We start from the raw sequence: 16653 nt of genomic DNA on the forward strand, positions 1-16653 counted from the left end.
GCGCTTCAGACTTGAACCGCGCGACAGTTATAGTCACAGGTTCGAATCCTGCCTCTGGCATGGATGTGTGTGATGTCCTTAGGTTAGTTAGGTTTAAGTAGTTCTAAGGTCTAGGGGACTGATGACATCAGATGTGAAGTCCCATAGTGCTCAGAGCCATTTGAACTCTTTTAACACTACGAGCAGCAACATGGAGTCACTGGAGAATCGCGAGATATCACAGTGGTGGAGATTTCTCTACCGGGATTGAAATGTACTCTTCTTAAAGCTTGCTGGATCCGGTTTACGACGAGGTCGTGCACCCTCGTGACCACAGCCCTTCCATCCGGCAGTCCATGCGTGCCGCTAGCGGTTCTGGCGTGTTCTGGCACTGCGCGGACCTGGCTCCTCCTGAGTCCCCAACCGAACTGGTACACTCATACGACCCATAAAAACGACGACGTCGCCTCAAAGATAGGGAAACAGTTACTGCATATCGATAACCGCCGCTGCTGCCACTAGCGGACAGGCAACGCTTGTGAACCGAGTGGCGCCAGTCAACACGAGAAGAAGACAAACAACTGCAACCATGCCAACTAAACGATACTTCTGGTCTCCAACAGAGTGCGGAAACCTACAAACAGCACCAACGCGAGCCACAGCACGGCTCAATTTGTTCTGTACAGTTTCCGATGATTCATCGGTCTTGTAGCGGGCCTATTTTTTTCGAGGAGTACGTAGGCATCAAACAAGCATCAGCCTCGACAGGTATGGGAGCCACCTAAAAACTACACACAAGCTCGGCGGTAAACCATACCTAGGTCAACGTCCTGTCGCACGGGCTCGATCCGGTTCTACCGCACACTCGTGTCTCTGGATCTGACGCGCCGATCCTACGTAATACGAGCAGGTAAAGACATAATTAACGCTTATTCCAGAAGTACGCTAAGCACCAGAAGGAATCGAGTACCTGTCTGCTGGTGTGCGGTAGGCAGACAAGTCACAGGGAGCAGAGGGTGGGCGCGACCGTGTAGCCGTCCTGTCGCCCAGTGGACAGGTGTATCGCATTGCCCGCCGGCCGCCGCCGCCGTAACGCGACTCTGGGAGACGCAAGAGTTCGCCTGTGACCAGCACCGCTGGCTCCTATCTGGCACACTGCTACAGCCTGCTCTGCGGTCACGTGACCACCACACGCGGCCTGGTATCCAGCCGGGCGGCGTTAAACGTTTCCTACACTGACAGTTTACCTGGCTGTACGGCTACCGCGGCCGTAAAACGGTTCGGGTGCCTGTGAGACCTCATACTTTAAAACGTTCGCTTCGTTCGTGCCTCAGAGCTTCCGTAGCGCCGCACAAAGTCACAGTCCAGACGCAGTCGGAATACACACCCATTTGGCGACGTGCGTCACGAGAGAGAAATTACGTGGATTCAACTGCGAACGTTTATTGGCTGACGCGGAATGTTTCGTCTGCACTGCTATGTTGCCACATAAATATAAAAAATAGCTAATGAAGTACTAGAGGAAAGTAAAGTATCAAACCGGAAAAGAGGTTTGAAAATACTGAATACAGAAAAAGCCATCAATATTAAAGAACAACAAAATGGTTATAACAGCTACTTACAAATACGGACGTATGAAGCCTGGGGAACATATCAACAGAAAAGAAAAATGCAACAAAAAGATACCGTACTGAATTCGGAGAACATTGAACATGACATTCGCGGAAGACGGAATGTAGCGTTTAACCTTATGAAGCATACGAATAAAACGCAGAAAGATACTGCAGACATTAATAGCATAACAGAAAATCAATGGGTGCAACATTACACAAATTTATAGTATGACTAAGATAATGATAAAAGTTATTATTTAAAAATTTATAGTAACCCTGTAGATCAAATAGATGTAAAATAATTAACAACAGCCCTATATATAAGCAAAAGTAGCAAGGCTATTGACCTAGATAGAATTAATATGAATTAATCAAACACGGAGGAATCATTTCAGAACTTTGCTTAGAACTTTGCATTCTCTCTCTCTCTTTTTTTTTTTTTTTTTTTTTTTTTAAGTATGTGGTGGAAGCACTGTTCCACCATTCAAGAATGAAACACAGCTAAAGCTATTTCCATTTTTAAAAGAGGCATAGGAAAGACACAGGAAACTATAGAGAAAAAAGTTTACTAAATGCAAGAGAAAAATTTATGGGAAAATTCTTTTAGTGAAAACATATTTATAATGACACAAATTACGACGGGAGTTTGCCTTGAAAACGAATTTATCATTTATCGATTACGAGAAAGGTTTCGATTAAAACACCCCTCCTGTGAAAAATTTTAGAAATAGGTGTTCTTGAACACCTTATTAATACCATAAAGAGTCTGCAAGTCTCGTACATGTAAATATGAAAATTGTGATAAGTTCAGGCTCGAAAATATCGGATTTCGTTCAATTTATATGTCGAAGACCTACTTACGAATTGGGAAGAAGAAACACAATTAGGAATTAAAATAGGATCAAGCATACCATTAAATACTCTGTTACATCGTGAAGAGCAGCTGACTGTACTGCAAACGGAAGATAATTTACTTATAAAAAGAGCATTATATAGACTGAAACAAAATACAATATAGGCCTACTATAGTTCAACTATATCTTCGAGTAAGACAAAGATAAATAATTTCAAAGGAAAGAATCCAGTCAGTTGCAAAATTTTAGAACAATTGTTCTATTTCAGCTCTCAAGGATGTTTTATTAGTTGAAGAGAAGAAGGTTAATAAATTTCAAGTTATCTATGGAACAAGTGGAAGAACTTTCAGAAGACAAACAAGAAAGAAAACTCAAATGAATTTCTATAAAGTTACCGTTACACCTACTCCTGTATATTATTCTGAATCATGGACAATAACACATAAGCAAAATCCCGTATACAGGCAGCAGAGATGAATTTCAAGAGGTATTTAAGGGGATGTAATAAAATGGATATAACTCTTTTCAGTTGATGACAAGATAAAGGAGAATAGAATGAAATGGAAGGATCATGTTGACAGAATTGTAGAAAGTTATTTACAAAAAAAAACTGGGAAGAGAGAACTAGGAAAACCTTGTAAGAGGTGAAAGCATGACAGAGAACGGTAAAGCTGACTATGACATCTAATCGTTGGTAGGAGATCAGATGATGATAACATTGATGACGATGTTGACGATGATTATATAAATGTCTACAGCCTCGCTTTGACCCACGAGTCGGGATTAAGTTTCAATCAACATCAATAATTAAAAGCATTGAAGCTAATTAATTGATTTCAGGAAAGATTCCGAGATCCGACCACAGGATCAGAATGTGTTTATCACTAACAGTTCATTGTACGCCTTTCAGCTGGCTTGTTAAGAACTAACACTGCTTATTACCTACTGCAGCAACAAAACAAGAACACAGTTCAAAGTCAGCTTGGAAAAGGGACACTCAAAAGCACTACACTTGAATTACATGAAAACAAACTTTTTTTTCCCCATCAGTCTTCTGACTGGTTCGATGCGACCCGCCACGAACTCCTCTCCTGAGCCAACCTCTTGACCTCAAGAGTACCACTTGCAATCCACGTCCTCAATTATTTTCTGTATGTATTCCAATCTCTGTCTTCCTTTACAGTTTTTTCCCCCTGAAGCTCCCTCCAGTACCATGGAAGTCATTCCCTGATGTCTTAACACGTACCCTATGATCCTGTCCCTTCTCCCTGTCAGTGTTGCCAAATATTCCTTTCCTCTCCGATTCTGCGCAGAACCTCCTCATTCCTTACCTTATCAGTACACCTAATTTTCAAATTTCGTCTATAGTAACACATTTCAAATGCTTCGAGTCTCTTCTGTTCCGATTTTCCCACAGTCCATGTTTCACTATCATACAATGCTGTGCTCCAAACGTACATTCTCAGAAATTTCTTCCTCATATAGAATACTTCTCTTGATCAAGAAAGCCCTTTTTGCTAGTGCTAATCTTTTCATGGTCGTTGCTCCGTCCGTCATTGGTTATTTTCCTGCTTAAATAGTAGAATTCCTTAACTTCGTGACCATCAATCCTGATGTCAAGTTTCGCGCTGTTCTCATTTCCGCTATTTCTCATTACTTTCCTGTCCCTTCGATTTACTCTCATTCCGTATTCTGTACTCTTTAGACTGTTCATTCCATTCAGGAGATCATGTAATTATTCACCTTCACTCAGGATAGTAATGTCTTCAGTGAATCGCATCATTGATACCCATTCACTTTGAATTTTTATCTCACTCCTGAACCTTTCTTTTACCTCCGTTGTTCCATGTACAGACTGAACAGTAGGGGCGAAAGTCTACATCCTTGTCTTACATCCTTGTTAATCCCAGCTCTTCTTTCTTGGTCCTCCACTCTTATTATTCCCACTTGGCTCTTGTGCCCTTCTATATTACCTGCATCTCCCTATAGCCTACCCCTATTTTTCTCAGAATTTCGAACTCTTCCACCCTTTTACATTGTCGAAGGTTTTTCCAGGTCAACAGATCCTAAGAACGTGTCTTTATTTTTCTGTAGTCTTGCTTCCATTACCAACCGCAATGTCAGAATTGCCTCTCTGGTGTTTTTACCTTTCCTAAAGCCAAAGTGACCGTCATCTAGCACATCCTCAATTTTCTTTTCCATTCTTCTGTATATTGTTCTTGTCATTAACTCGGATGCATGAACTGTTAAGCTGATTGTGCGATAATTCTCGCGTTTGTCAGCTCTTGCAGTGGTCGAAATTGTGTGGATGATATTTTTCTGAAAGTCAGATGGTATGTCGCCAGATTCATACATTCTACACACCAGCAACATCCCCCAATTATTTTAGAAAATGTTCAAATGTGTGTGAAATCTTATGAGAATTAATTGCTAAGGTTATCAGTTCCTAAGCTGACACACAACTTGACCTAAATTATCCTAAGGACAATCACACACATCCATGCCCGAGGGAGGACTCGAACCTCCGCCGGGACCAGCCATTAGTTTAGAAATTCTTATGGAATCTTATCTACACCTTCCTCCTTACTTGATCTTAAGTCCTCCAAAACTCTTTTAAATCTGATTCCAATACTGGATCCCCTATCTCTTCCCTGTTTACTCCTGTCTCTTCTTCTATCACATCATCAGGCAAGTCCTCCCCCTCATAGAGGCCTTCGGTGTACTCTTTCCACGTATCCACTCTCCCCTCTGCATATAACAGTGGAATTCCCATGCACTCTTAGTGTTACCACCCTTGTTTTTAATTTCACCAAAGGTTGTTTGACTTTCCTGTATGCTGAGTCAGTACTTCCGACTATCATTTCTTTTCGATTCGTTCAAATTTTTCACGAGGCCATTTCGTGTTAACTACAGTACACTTCCAATTTATTTCATTCCTCAGTTACTTGTATTTCTGCATTCCCTAATTTCCCTGAACATTTTTGTATTTCCTTCTTTCGTCGATCAGTTGAAGTATTTCTTCTGTTACTAATTATTTCTTTGCAGCTGCCATCTTTGTACCTATGTTTTTGTTTCCAACTTCTGTGATTGTCCTTTTTAGAGATGTCCATTCCTCTTCAACTGTACTGCTTACTGCATTATTCCTCATTGCTGTGTCTATAGCCTTAGAGAACATCAATCATTTCCTTTTCAAATTTTCTAGCTTCCCTACCCCGTTCAAGCTTCTGACATTCCACGCAGTCAGTTAACCGTAGACAAGTCAGTCCTTTCCGCTCACCACCACTTCCACTTAGCTGATGGCTCCATGGAAAGCTCTGAGCCTCTCTGTACAGATCAACTCCACGATTTCCACGATTACCAATTCACAACACTCCCAGAGTAAAGCAGGAAAGTACCGAAGCAGAATTCAAGGCCCGCGCACGGGATTGCACTGTTTTTAAGACGCCTGGTTTTGTTGAGCGCTCAACTGCGAGATCATCAACGCCCGTACAAAGTCCCAGTTTTTCACACAGTCCAATTTCTTTTCCCGGTCCAATTTAGCCACTGTCACGAATGATGATGATGATGAAATGATGAGGACAACACAAACACCCAATCCCCGGGTAGAGAAAATCCCCAATCCGGTCGGGAATCGAATCCGGGACCCCGTAATCCAAAGGTAGCAACGCTAGCCACTAGACCACGTGCTGCAGGCTGACTGCACTGTCGAATGTTTTGTAGTAACAGGAAAGTAATGTCGTCGATCACGGAGGGTAATTGCAGACTTGCGAAATAAGCATTTAAATATTCCAAACTCGATTCCAGAAGTTTCGCTGATAGCCAACTAAACTCCACGAGGACTCCAGGCGGACCAGTCAACATCTCGAGCTCCAAACCTCTACGTGGAATTATGTAACATTCAGGCCTGTCGGCCATTCAGACTCAGTGACTGCGTGCAAGCAGTTTCAATGGCAAATCCCCACTGTAAATAACAGCATTTCTGTACGGTACTGCTTCCTGCTAGGACTTTCACACACAGACCGCCACGGGAATTACTCACCCTTAAAACGAGCCTAATCGTCCCCGATCGGCACCGAATTAGGAGAATTGCAAAAAAAAAAAAAAAAAAAAAAAAAAAAATCGTCTCCCCTGCAGCCAGAAACTGATTGAGGCGACTACAAAAGCGGTCACGGCTAACATACATCTGAGCGGTCAGGAAATGATGTGTACAAATTCTGCTGCGACCTTCGCTAGACTTCAAAATCTGCAGTTGTGGAAACCACAGGAATGTGAGCAGGTAGTCGACCAACACGTTGCCCCTTCCCCCCCCCCCCTTTCCCCCACCCCCTCCTGGAAGCCGTCCACTCCTAACAGTCGCAGATGTTTCAAGACCAAGGTGCGAGAAGTTGTAAAACTGACAGAACAACCAGATAATTTTAGCAGAGATGGCAGCAGCAATTTTACCGCCATAAGTAATAACGACCGTTTGTACAGACAAGCATTCTCTACAGCTGTCTAAGAGAGCATAAGCGTCGACACATTCGAGAACCAAAGGCTTCAGCTTTCTCAAGAGAAGAGTGTACCGCTAGAACCACAAGTGTCTATTAGTGTGTATGAGAACCAGAGCAGTCGGCATAATTCTGCCTCATCTTCACATTTGTCTCAACAATTCCGTCAACAATGGGCGGCTTAAATATACAAAAACTTCACTTAAGATACGGGAACCACTAACTGGTACATCTGAATATCAGACTAGATACGTCGAAATCCATGGTGTTAAAATACGAGGGCGTGCAGAAAAGTAACACGGCCGAACTCCTTGTATGATTGTGGATGTAATGTGTCCTCCCGCAAAACTCTCTTGAGTTTTTGTAATCGAGTTCTCCGTGTTTCCATTACTCCCGTCGTTTGTTCGATGATCGTTTGCTTCTACGATCATTTATTTCCCAGCTCATAAGATTTTTTAAAAATAAAACAAATGTTATTAACATCCTACATCTTAATTCTTCATGTCTACATAATTGTTTCCCAGCATAGTCATCCTGACTACGAACATATTTCTCCCAACGAGCAACCAGTTTGCTGATACTGTCACTGCAGAATGTTTGACTCTAGCGACGGAGGCACAACCTCCCTTCTGCTTGCACCACTTCATCACTAGAGATCTGAACTCCTCGAGGGTGTTCTTTAAACTTTGGAAACAGATGAAAATCTGTTGGTTAAGTCGGGACTCTATGAAGCATGATCGACAACACTGAACCCAAGGCGTATGGTTATTGCAGATGTCGCAACGCTCGTGTGTAGTCTGGTATTGTCTTGTTGAAGGAGAATATTTATATGTGTTTACGAACTGTTCGAATTAGAAACTGTATTCCAGCGAGCCGTTTCTCACGCACCGACATAGTTATGTTACAAATCGCCATGTTACGTAATACAATTCGGAGCCGTCTAGCGACAGAGGGCTGAAAGTATGAAGACATAAAGAATAAAAAGATGTAGAAGGTTTATAACGTTTATTTTATTTAATCAGCTTTAAAGTTATCACATTAAAAATTTGGAAGTGTTAGTTTGCGGCTCGCCCTCGCAACATTGAAGATCGTTTACTTGCTTACTCTGAATTTATCACACAAATGCGTTCCCGCGGTTCCACCAATGATGAAAAGTTTGAATATAAGTGTATAAAGGGCATAGATGTCTTGCCGATACTGATGACAATAATACAAAACTTGACAAGAAAGTATAGATACGGTATCTATAAATGTTACATTGCTGGCGCTTTGCGCTGAACTTTTATTGCTTGCTTGTACAGCAGTAGAATGGACTCGCCATACGTCCAGGCACGTACTTAGCTGCGTCGAGCTGTGCGGAGTGTAAGCATCAGCAGTAACAGATATATCCAAGTAGGACGAATGCGGTGATGGAGATGTTAAAAAGAACACTAACGACTTCCTTCGCCAATCCATGCCCAAACCGAGACCGTAATCCCTCTACGATAACGTTGTCGTTGAAGGGACCCTAACCCTTGCCTTTTATTTATGTTCGACAGGAGCCTCAGCACTATCGTCTACCAACAACAACGTCTTTCCAGGAATGTACCCAAATTGCTTTCTAAGTAGGCAATGGAGCACAATATTTTTACTTTTTTAATTTATTTACCAACTTACAACGATATAAGATTTTCCATCATAATGCTGTGAAAAGAGAAATCTAAATTATTCGTTGAGATAGAGTACGTAGGAGTGTTTTTATTAGGATATGATAGGTGGTCAGCTGTGGCTTTGCTGAAGGAACCATCCCGGAATTCGTCTCAAATGATGTAGGAGAACTACAAAAAACAAAAAAACATGGCCGGAAAGATTGCCTCATTCGACTGATGCAATGTTATGTACAGACAACTGAAAACAGAAAACGTAGTTTTGCGTAGTACTCGTTTTCAAACCGAGGCGTACCGGTTGTATTTCCGTATTCCCAGTGGTTTCTTGAAACATTCGTCCATGGCTGTAGACGATGGTGCAACAACCTTGTTGAACCGTGAATTTACTTTCAAAACCTTTTCTTAAGAATTTACTTCATTTACCAGCTCTTCATCAAGAACATTAACACATTTAGTCACACTATGTGAGCGTGGAAATAGTTGCCAGTGGATAACTGATGAAAACAAATTAAATTTCTTTCAACAAATGGATTTTTTTTTCCTAAAAGCCCTTTTCTTTTTGAAACAGATTTGAAATTATAATCAGAAAGCACCCTGTAAATATCAAGTTACAATTTATTCAGAGGCAGAAAGAACAAATTTTGACAGTATAAGGTGTCGGGCTGAGAACCCTGCCGCTCCCTTTTGACAAGGCCGTAGTCACGACCGCTCACAACAACCTCCTAAAGACTACACTGGTGCAAATCTGCAACACACCAGATTACTTTAAACTAAAAATTTTAACAACTCACACGAGCACATAAACTATGCACCCTGTAGGAGGGATGGACATGGTACAAAACACTAACATTAAAGAAATTAACTTGCCACCGAAGGTGTAACTTGATTTAATAAAAAAAAAACACGGTGGAAGGGTGGCAACTTTATAGACTAAAATGACCATTTAAATAAAAAACCCATGAAATGCAGTCTTACATAAAATATACAAACATGCTCTACATTACACATATACCTTCTCTCAAGATAATAGGCCAGATAAAAACATATTTCAGGTATTCGGCCGTTACACTTCAAGCAATAAATTCGTTAACACCGAATCCGACAAACATGACAGAGGCAGCTATTAACGTACGGGGGACGGACCGACAGACAGACAGACAGACACTAACTGCCTAACAAATGCGGACGAGAGACAAACGAGCAAGCTGGGGTCGAGAGACTCACCAAGAAAACAAGTAGAATTTAATAAGTAAATGAAACAACATATCACGAATCACTTAACTTCTAATAAACTGCAATGTCTGGCGAAGACCTGGCGCAGCACCCCCAAAACGCTCTCCCGAACCGTCCGCTGCCAGCCGCTTCAACGGGCGCAGGGAGGCGCGCCTGTCTCCCGTCTCACGGCGTCGCAGCTCGCGCCGGCCAGACCGATGTCGTGGGTTGACTCCTGTTGCTCTCGTGTCGGCCGCGAAGCCACTACTCCTCGCTATACGGCGCGGCCCACTGGACTCACGTGGCGACCTCAGATGCGCCGACGCTCAAGACGGACAAATCATCTTGTGCTCAGTGCGCGACCGACCAACCTATCGATCCAACCGCCAATGACCATTGCCTGAACAAACTCGAGCTGACTGGCGGCCTACCGCATACTAGCATTCCTGACGACAGACAGACACTGACTGCCCCACACTGACCCGGCTGAGCAACTGACCGGCTGGCGAGCTCATAGCGCCCCTTAAATGCACGTGAACAGGCAACCTTAACCCTTTCCCACCAGAGGGAGACACCAAAGCTGCGATTGCCACAGCGGCGCCACCGCCAGAAACGGACGGCGACTGCTTCACACTGCGCACTGCGGCACGCTCTACAAAACAGCAATATTTACCACGGCTCACTTGCGTGCTTATAACAAAACTATAGTGCTGTGTTAACACAATAGATAACGGTTCTAACGACAGGTCTGTTATTCGTTGTTCACAGGCGGTGTCCGAGGCGGCGAAAGATGCGAAGGCCGCCGCCCTAGCCTCTGCCACGGCCGCCCACGCCCGTAAGACCGACAGTGGCTGTGGCGCAGCCTCCGCCGCCCCCGCCGGCATGTGGCAGTGCGAGGGCTGGCTGCTGGGCCGGCGGCCGCTGAGCGGCGGGCCCGTCGACGCGGCGACGCTAGCGCGCCTGGTGCGCTCGCTGGGCCCCGCCGCCCCGCGGCCGCAGCGCCGCCCCCCGACGCTGCTGCGCTGCCGCGACGACCGCCTGGAGCTGGCGGCGCGGCACGACGACGAGGGCTTCGAGTCGGACGACGACTCGCGCTCGCTGGCCTCCGACGATACGGCCGTCAGCAACTCGTCCTCCTGCTGCTTCGTCGACGACCACGTGTACCGGCGCGGCGCCGCGGGAGCTGGGGTGGGCAAGCCTGGCGGCGTCCCTCCGCCCCCGCGGCCCGTGCCGCCCCCGGGGGTGGCGGGCCCGCTCGCCTCCACGTCCTCCACGACGTCGGACAGCGCCAACAGCAGCGGCGCCTCCGACACGGACGAGGCGGACCACCAGCCCGCGGCCGCCGGCTCGGTGGCGGCGCTGGTGCAGTCGCTGTCGCTCTACCAGCGCGTCGTCAAGACGCCCGGCGCCGTCCCCGCCGCCTCCGCCGCCGCCGCCGCCCACGAGCCGGAGATCATCCCCGTAGCGGACGTGGCCTTCTGCCACACGGACCCCGCGCTGCCGCGCGTCGCCGTCTGGGTGGTGCGGCGCCGTCGCTCGGCCTGGGCAGCCGCCACGTCCGACGACACCGCCTCCCAGGCACCGGCGGGGCTCGAGGCCATCGTCTTCGAGACCAACAACGAGCGGGCTCTGCGGAAGCTCTGCAACCATTTCCAGGTGCGTTCACCAGGGGAGGGATACCGTAAACACCAAATTCTACAGCTCTACTCCTCAGACCGACTTACTGTGTTTGGTGGAGACTTGTTTTCATCTTTTCATCGTATGTTCAGTGATAGGAATACCACTGTCGATGAACCTCCGTATGAGCTCAAATTTCTCTGATTTTCTCGTCCTGGTCATTTTGTGAGATGTAGGAGACCTTTATTTATAAAAAAAAAGTCCCGACTGCAGTCATTTATTAAAAATATGACCGATTTCGGCGTCTAGTAGTGGGCCGTCTTCAGATAATGCACCATCTGGCTGGTGATGATGACGCTTGGAACAGCTGCACTGACCCCAGCCGCAAAATTGTCGCAGTTTCTCTGTTCCAAGCGCTATCAACGTCAATCGTGCTTTATCTGAAGCTAGCCTACTACTAGAGGTCAGCCGGCCGAGGAGGCCGAGCGGTTCTAGGCGCTACAGTCTGGAACCGCGCGACCGCTACGGTTGCAGGTTCGAATCCTGCCTCGGGCATGGATGTGTGTACTGTCCTTAGGTTAGTTAGGTTTAAGTAGTTCCAAGTTCCAGGGGACTGGTGACCTCAGCAGTTAAGTCCCATAGCGCTCACAGCTATTTTTTAACTACTCTTTAACGGTGCCGGTTGGCTTTAACAGAATAACACGGAGAGAAACGAACAGTAAACAGTTTGTGTGCGCACAATAGTGAGTGAAATCACTGTTTTTTTTTTTTTTTTTTTTTTGCGCAAATCAATCAATGAATCAAAAGCCACAGTGACCAAGTATCCAAATAGTGCTCAGAGCCATTTGAGCCAGCACTATGGGACTTAACTTCTGAGGCCATCAGTCCCCTAGAACTTACAAGGGAACCTCCCCAACGCACCCCACTCAGATTTGGTTATAAGTTGGCTCAGTGGATAGGCCTTGAAAAACTGAACACAGATCAATGGAGAAAACAGGAAGAAGTTGTGTGGAACTATGAAAAAAATAATCAAAATATACAAACTGAGTAGTCCATGGGCAAGATATGCAACTTCAAGGGACGTGTAAGCTTAGGAGCGCCGTGGTCCCGTGGTAAGCGTGAGTAGCTGCCTAATGAGAGGTCCTTGGTTCAAGACTTCCCTCGAGTGAAAAGTTTAATTTTTTTTTCAGGCAATTATCAAAGTTCAGGCACTCACACATAATCAACTTCGCTCTCCAAAATTCCAGGACATGTTCAGATTTGCTTGGACATATGCAGGACTTGACGGTCTACACACGAAAAAATTTGAAAACGTTAAAAACATATGTTTTGACAGAGCACAGGGATAACTGTGCGACAGTGAAACTGCTGCATTCATTTGTTTAGGTTTATGTGACAAACTCTTATGTTTTCATCACTTTTTTTGGGTTCAAATGGTTCAAATGGCTCTGAGCACTATGGGACTTAACATCTATGGTCATCAGTCCCCTAGAACTTAGAACTACTTAAACCTAACTAACCTAAGGACATCACACAACACACAGTCATCACGAGGTAACTTTTTTTTTTTTTTGGGAGTGATTGTCACATCCACAAGAAAACCTAAATCGGGCAGGGTAGAAGAATTTTTTTTTACCCATTCGCCAAGTGTACAAGTTCGGTGGGTCGACAACATATTCCTGTCATGTGACGCACATGCCGTCACCAGTGTCGTATAGAATATATCAGACGTGTTTCCCTGTGGAGGAATCGGTGACCTATGACCTTGCGACAAATGTTTTCGGTTCCCATTAGAGAGGCACGTCCTTTCGTCTACTAATCGCACGGTTTTGCGGTGCGGTCGCAAAATACAGACACTTAACTTATTATAGTGAACAGAGACGTCAATGAACGAACGGACAGATCATAACTTCGCGAAAATAAACTTTTCATTCGAGGGAAGACTTGAACCTAGGACCTCTCGTTAGGCAGCTGCTCACGCTAACCACGGGACCACGGCGCTCCGGAGCTTAAGCGGTCCTTGAAGTTGCATATCTTGCGCATGGACTACTCAGTTTGTATATTTTGCTTATTTTTTTCATAGTTCCACACAACTTCTTCCTGTTTTCTACATTGATCTCTGTTCAGTCTTTCAAGGCCTATCCACTGTGCCAACTTATAACTAAATCTGAGGGGGATGCGATGGGGAGGTTCCCTTGTTACAACTACTTAAACCTAACTAACATCACACACATCTAGGCCCGAGGCACGATTCGAACCTGCGACCGTAGCTGTCGCGCGGCTCCGGACTGAAGCGCCTAGAACCGCTCGGCCACCCCGGCCGGCTCCCATAGTGCTCAGAGCCATTTGAACCAACTAGAGGTCAAAACCGCTCACATTTTTAATAAATGTTTGTGTGATCGCGACTGTTTTTTTTCTTTTTAATAATTTTACTTTACTGACAGGTCGCTGTTCCCAATAATGACATCTAAAATAAAGTGACATTTGTCTTAATGTGCTACGTTTGAGATCCTATTCATTAAATATTAGGGTGAGTCAAATGAAAACCTTAAATTTGTAATAACAAATCTAAATTTCGCGCCGTTATCCTGTAAGTTGGTAAGCGTGCTACAAACAGCATGCAGAATGGCCTGTAGGTGGCAGCATAGTGCAGATGCACACACACCGTGGCAGTATCAGTATAAACATGGCCGCCCCACTTGCGACTTGCACCAGGGAAGAACAGCGTTCTGTTATTCGGTTTTTGCGTAGTGAAGGTGTGAAACCTATTGAAATTCATCGACGAATGAAGGTTCAGTGCGGTGATGCAAGTTTGTCACAGCAGCAAGTCTACGAATTGGGTATGAAGTTCGCAAATGGTGTGACTTCAGTGGAAGATGCTCCTCGTCCAAGTAAGGCACAACGAGTTGCGACTCCACAGAACATTGCAGCAGTTGAAGCCATAGTGAAGGAAAACAGCCGAGTGACACTGAAGGCATTGCAGCATGTTTACAGATTATTCATGTGACAGCAAACCACATTGTGCATGATGAGCTCCAGTTTCACAAAGTGTCTGCAAGATGGGTGCCACGGCAGCTGACTCCTGAAATGAGAGAACGACGTGTTGATGCTTGTGAAGAACTTCTTCAGCTCTTTGAACGAGAAGATGATGGCTTCCTTGCAAGAATCGTTACTGGGGACGAAACCTGAGTTCACTTCCACCAACCGGAAACTAAGAGAGCGAGCAACCCAGACCTTGCCCCAAGTGATTTCCATGTGTTTGGACCACTCAAAGACGCAGTGGGAGGAAAGAAGTTCCAGTCTGATGAAGAGGTACGCCACTCGCTGCATGAGTGGTTGCGCGGACTACCAAAAGAATTTTTTTCTAAAGTAATTTATGCACTTTGTAAGCTCTGGAGGACTTGCATTGAGCGGGGGGGGGGGGGGGGGGGGAGTGGGGGGGGGGGGGGGAGTGGGGGGGGGGAATTATGCTGAAAAGTGATATAGCTTTGTACCACTTTTGCATAATAAATAATATTTAAAGAAATTTTTAAGATTTTCATTTGACTCGCCCTCGTATATGTGGTGTCTGTCCTTTCGGACATGTCTGAAACAACAGACAACATATATGTAATTAAAACGATCACGAACAGTGAGCCCTTCAGCGCACATGCACACCAAGCACTAACTCTCACGGGAATCGGTGAGACGCCGCGAGTAATGGGGTTTATGAATAAGGGTACTATATCAGAAGTGAGTGGTGTAAGTAGAGAATTTGGATCTGACGGAAGGCGTGCTACGACAGGCCGTGTAGTTGAAGCGATCACTGCGTCCAGATAGCATAGTGGTCAGCGCCTCTGCTTAGTAAGCAGGGGACGCTGGTTCGAATCTCAGTCCAGCACAAATTTTCAACTTGCCCCATTGATATAAATCAACGCCCACTAACAGCTAATGTCTTTAATTCTTTTGTATCTCTATTCATTAAGGCCTAAACAACAAGTTAGAGTATCATTTAAAAATATCATCCTCAAGAGGAGCATGTTGCTGCTGGTATTTCATTTGAAGAATGCTAATTTTGAAATAAATTAGAACACTAATCTAAAACTTCCAAACATCAGAAAGTGGTGAAGCGTAGGTATCTGTTTACATAATTTGCGTCCACCTGCTTAGCTGAATGGTCAGCAAATCTGGTGCCCTGTTGCGGGCATGGGCTCGATTCCCAGCGGCGTCGAAGACTTTCTCCACACGGGACTGCGTGTTATGTTACCCTAATCGTTATTTCACATCGACAAGCTAGTCGCCCATTGAGACATCAACTGAAAAGACAAGTCGGCACCAGAACTTTGACCATCGATGCCACATCATCACTTCATTTTTTTTTCCTAATTTGTATCAATGGGTCCACAAATTGTATTCCCCCCCCCCCCCCCCTCCTGCCCTTCATGTAAACTATGTCCCTGAGCTTAAGGAAATACTGGGCTATTTAGCTGCTCCTACTGACTTCGTTTTAGGCAAGCCACATTACGTTTGTACCAGGATCGGTATCCAGACAGGCAACAGCCACGTAATCGATCTACATCCCCCCTCAGAGCTTTGGGCGATTGTTAGCAAACGAGACCATACGGTAAAAATATACAAGTGAGCGTTGGCCACGCGTTGCGCGGTATTTTTGGACCAAGACGTACCTTACTTATGCTACTCCTATCCAAGTGTCTCAAATCTTTCTTTGTATAATTAACGGTATAGTCATAGAAGTTTTTGTTGTCTCTGTAATTTTATTCCGTTTATAGGATTTAATCTTCCGCGACTTAATCTTTCGTATACAATTCATAATAATTGCCTTAGAAAGCATGTTTCACCATCGGAAACAATGGAATTAAGAGGAGATATCAAAATGTGAAGCGTGGAAGTAACAACCCGATGAAAAGATTAATATACGACTCGCTAGGTTAATGTGACACGGCAGTTTCATAAAGAAAATTGGTGCAATATGTCTAAGATATCTTGGCATAGTTATTCTGCGATATTTTGACAGTGTGCTTCACATCTCCAGAGAGAAATGGCCAGTAACATTGTTCTATAACGTGGGGCTGCAAAAAACAAGGTCCGTAGGGGCAGCTGATTTACCCTGTATACTAGTCTGAGTTTAAGAAAATGTCCTGTACTTGAGTTCTTACATAAAATCACTATTTGCAGCTATTACACTTTCACTTCTCCGCTCCTGTCCACACCCCTGCACACACTGCATGAATGCACATGCTTCATT

General features: G+C 44.9%; 1 protein-coding gene across 1 annotated transcript in view; it reads left to right on the plus strand.

Annotated features, from left to right (window-relative positions):
• The window catches only part of LOC124712223 (atrophin-1-like), a 391525-nt gene that overhangs the window by 346727 nt on the left and 28145 nt on the right, over positions 1–16653 (plus strand). The window contains exon 2 of the mRNA XM_047242517.1: positions 10560–11447. Coding sequence (XP_047098473.1) covers positions 10674–11447 — 774 coding nt within the window. The 5' untranslated portion in view covers positions 10560–10673. The remainder of the gene's footprint in view (positions 1–10559; positions 11448–16653) is intronic.

Source organism: Schistocerca piceifrons, chromosome 8 (assembly GCF_021461385.2).
Source record: "Schistocerca piceifrons isolate TAMUIC-IGC-003096 chromosome 8, iqSchPice1.1, whole genome shotgun sequence".
NCBI lineage: Eukaryota > Metazoa > Arthropoda > Insecta > Orthoptera > Acrididae > Schistocerca > Schistocerca piceifrons.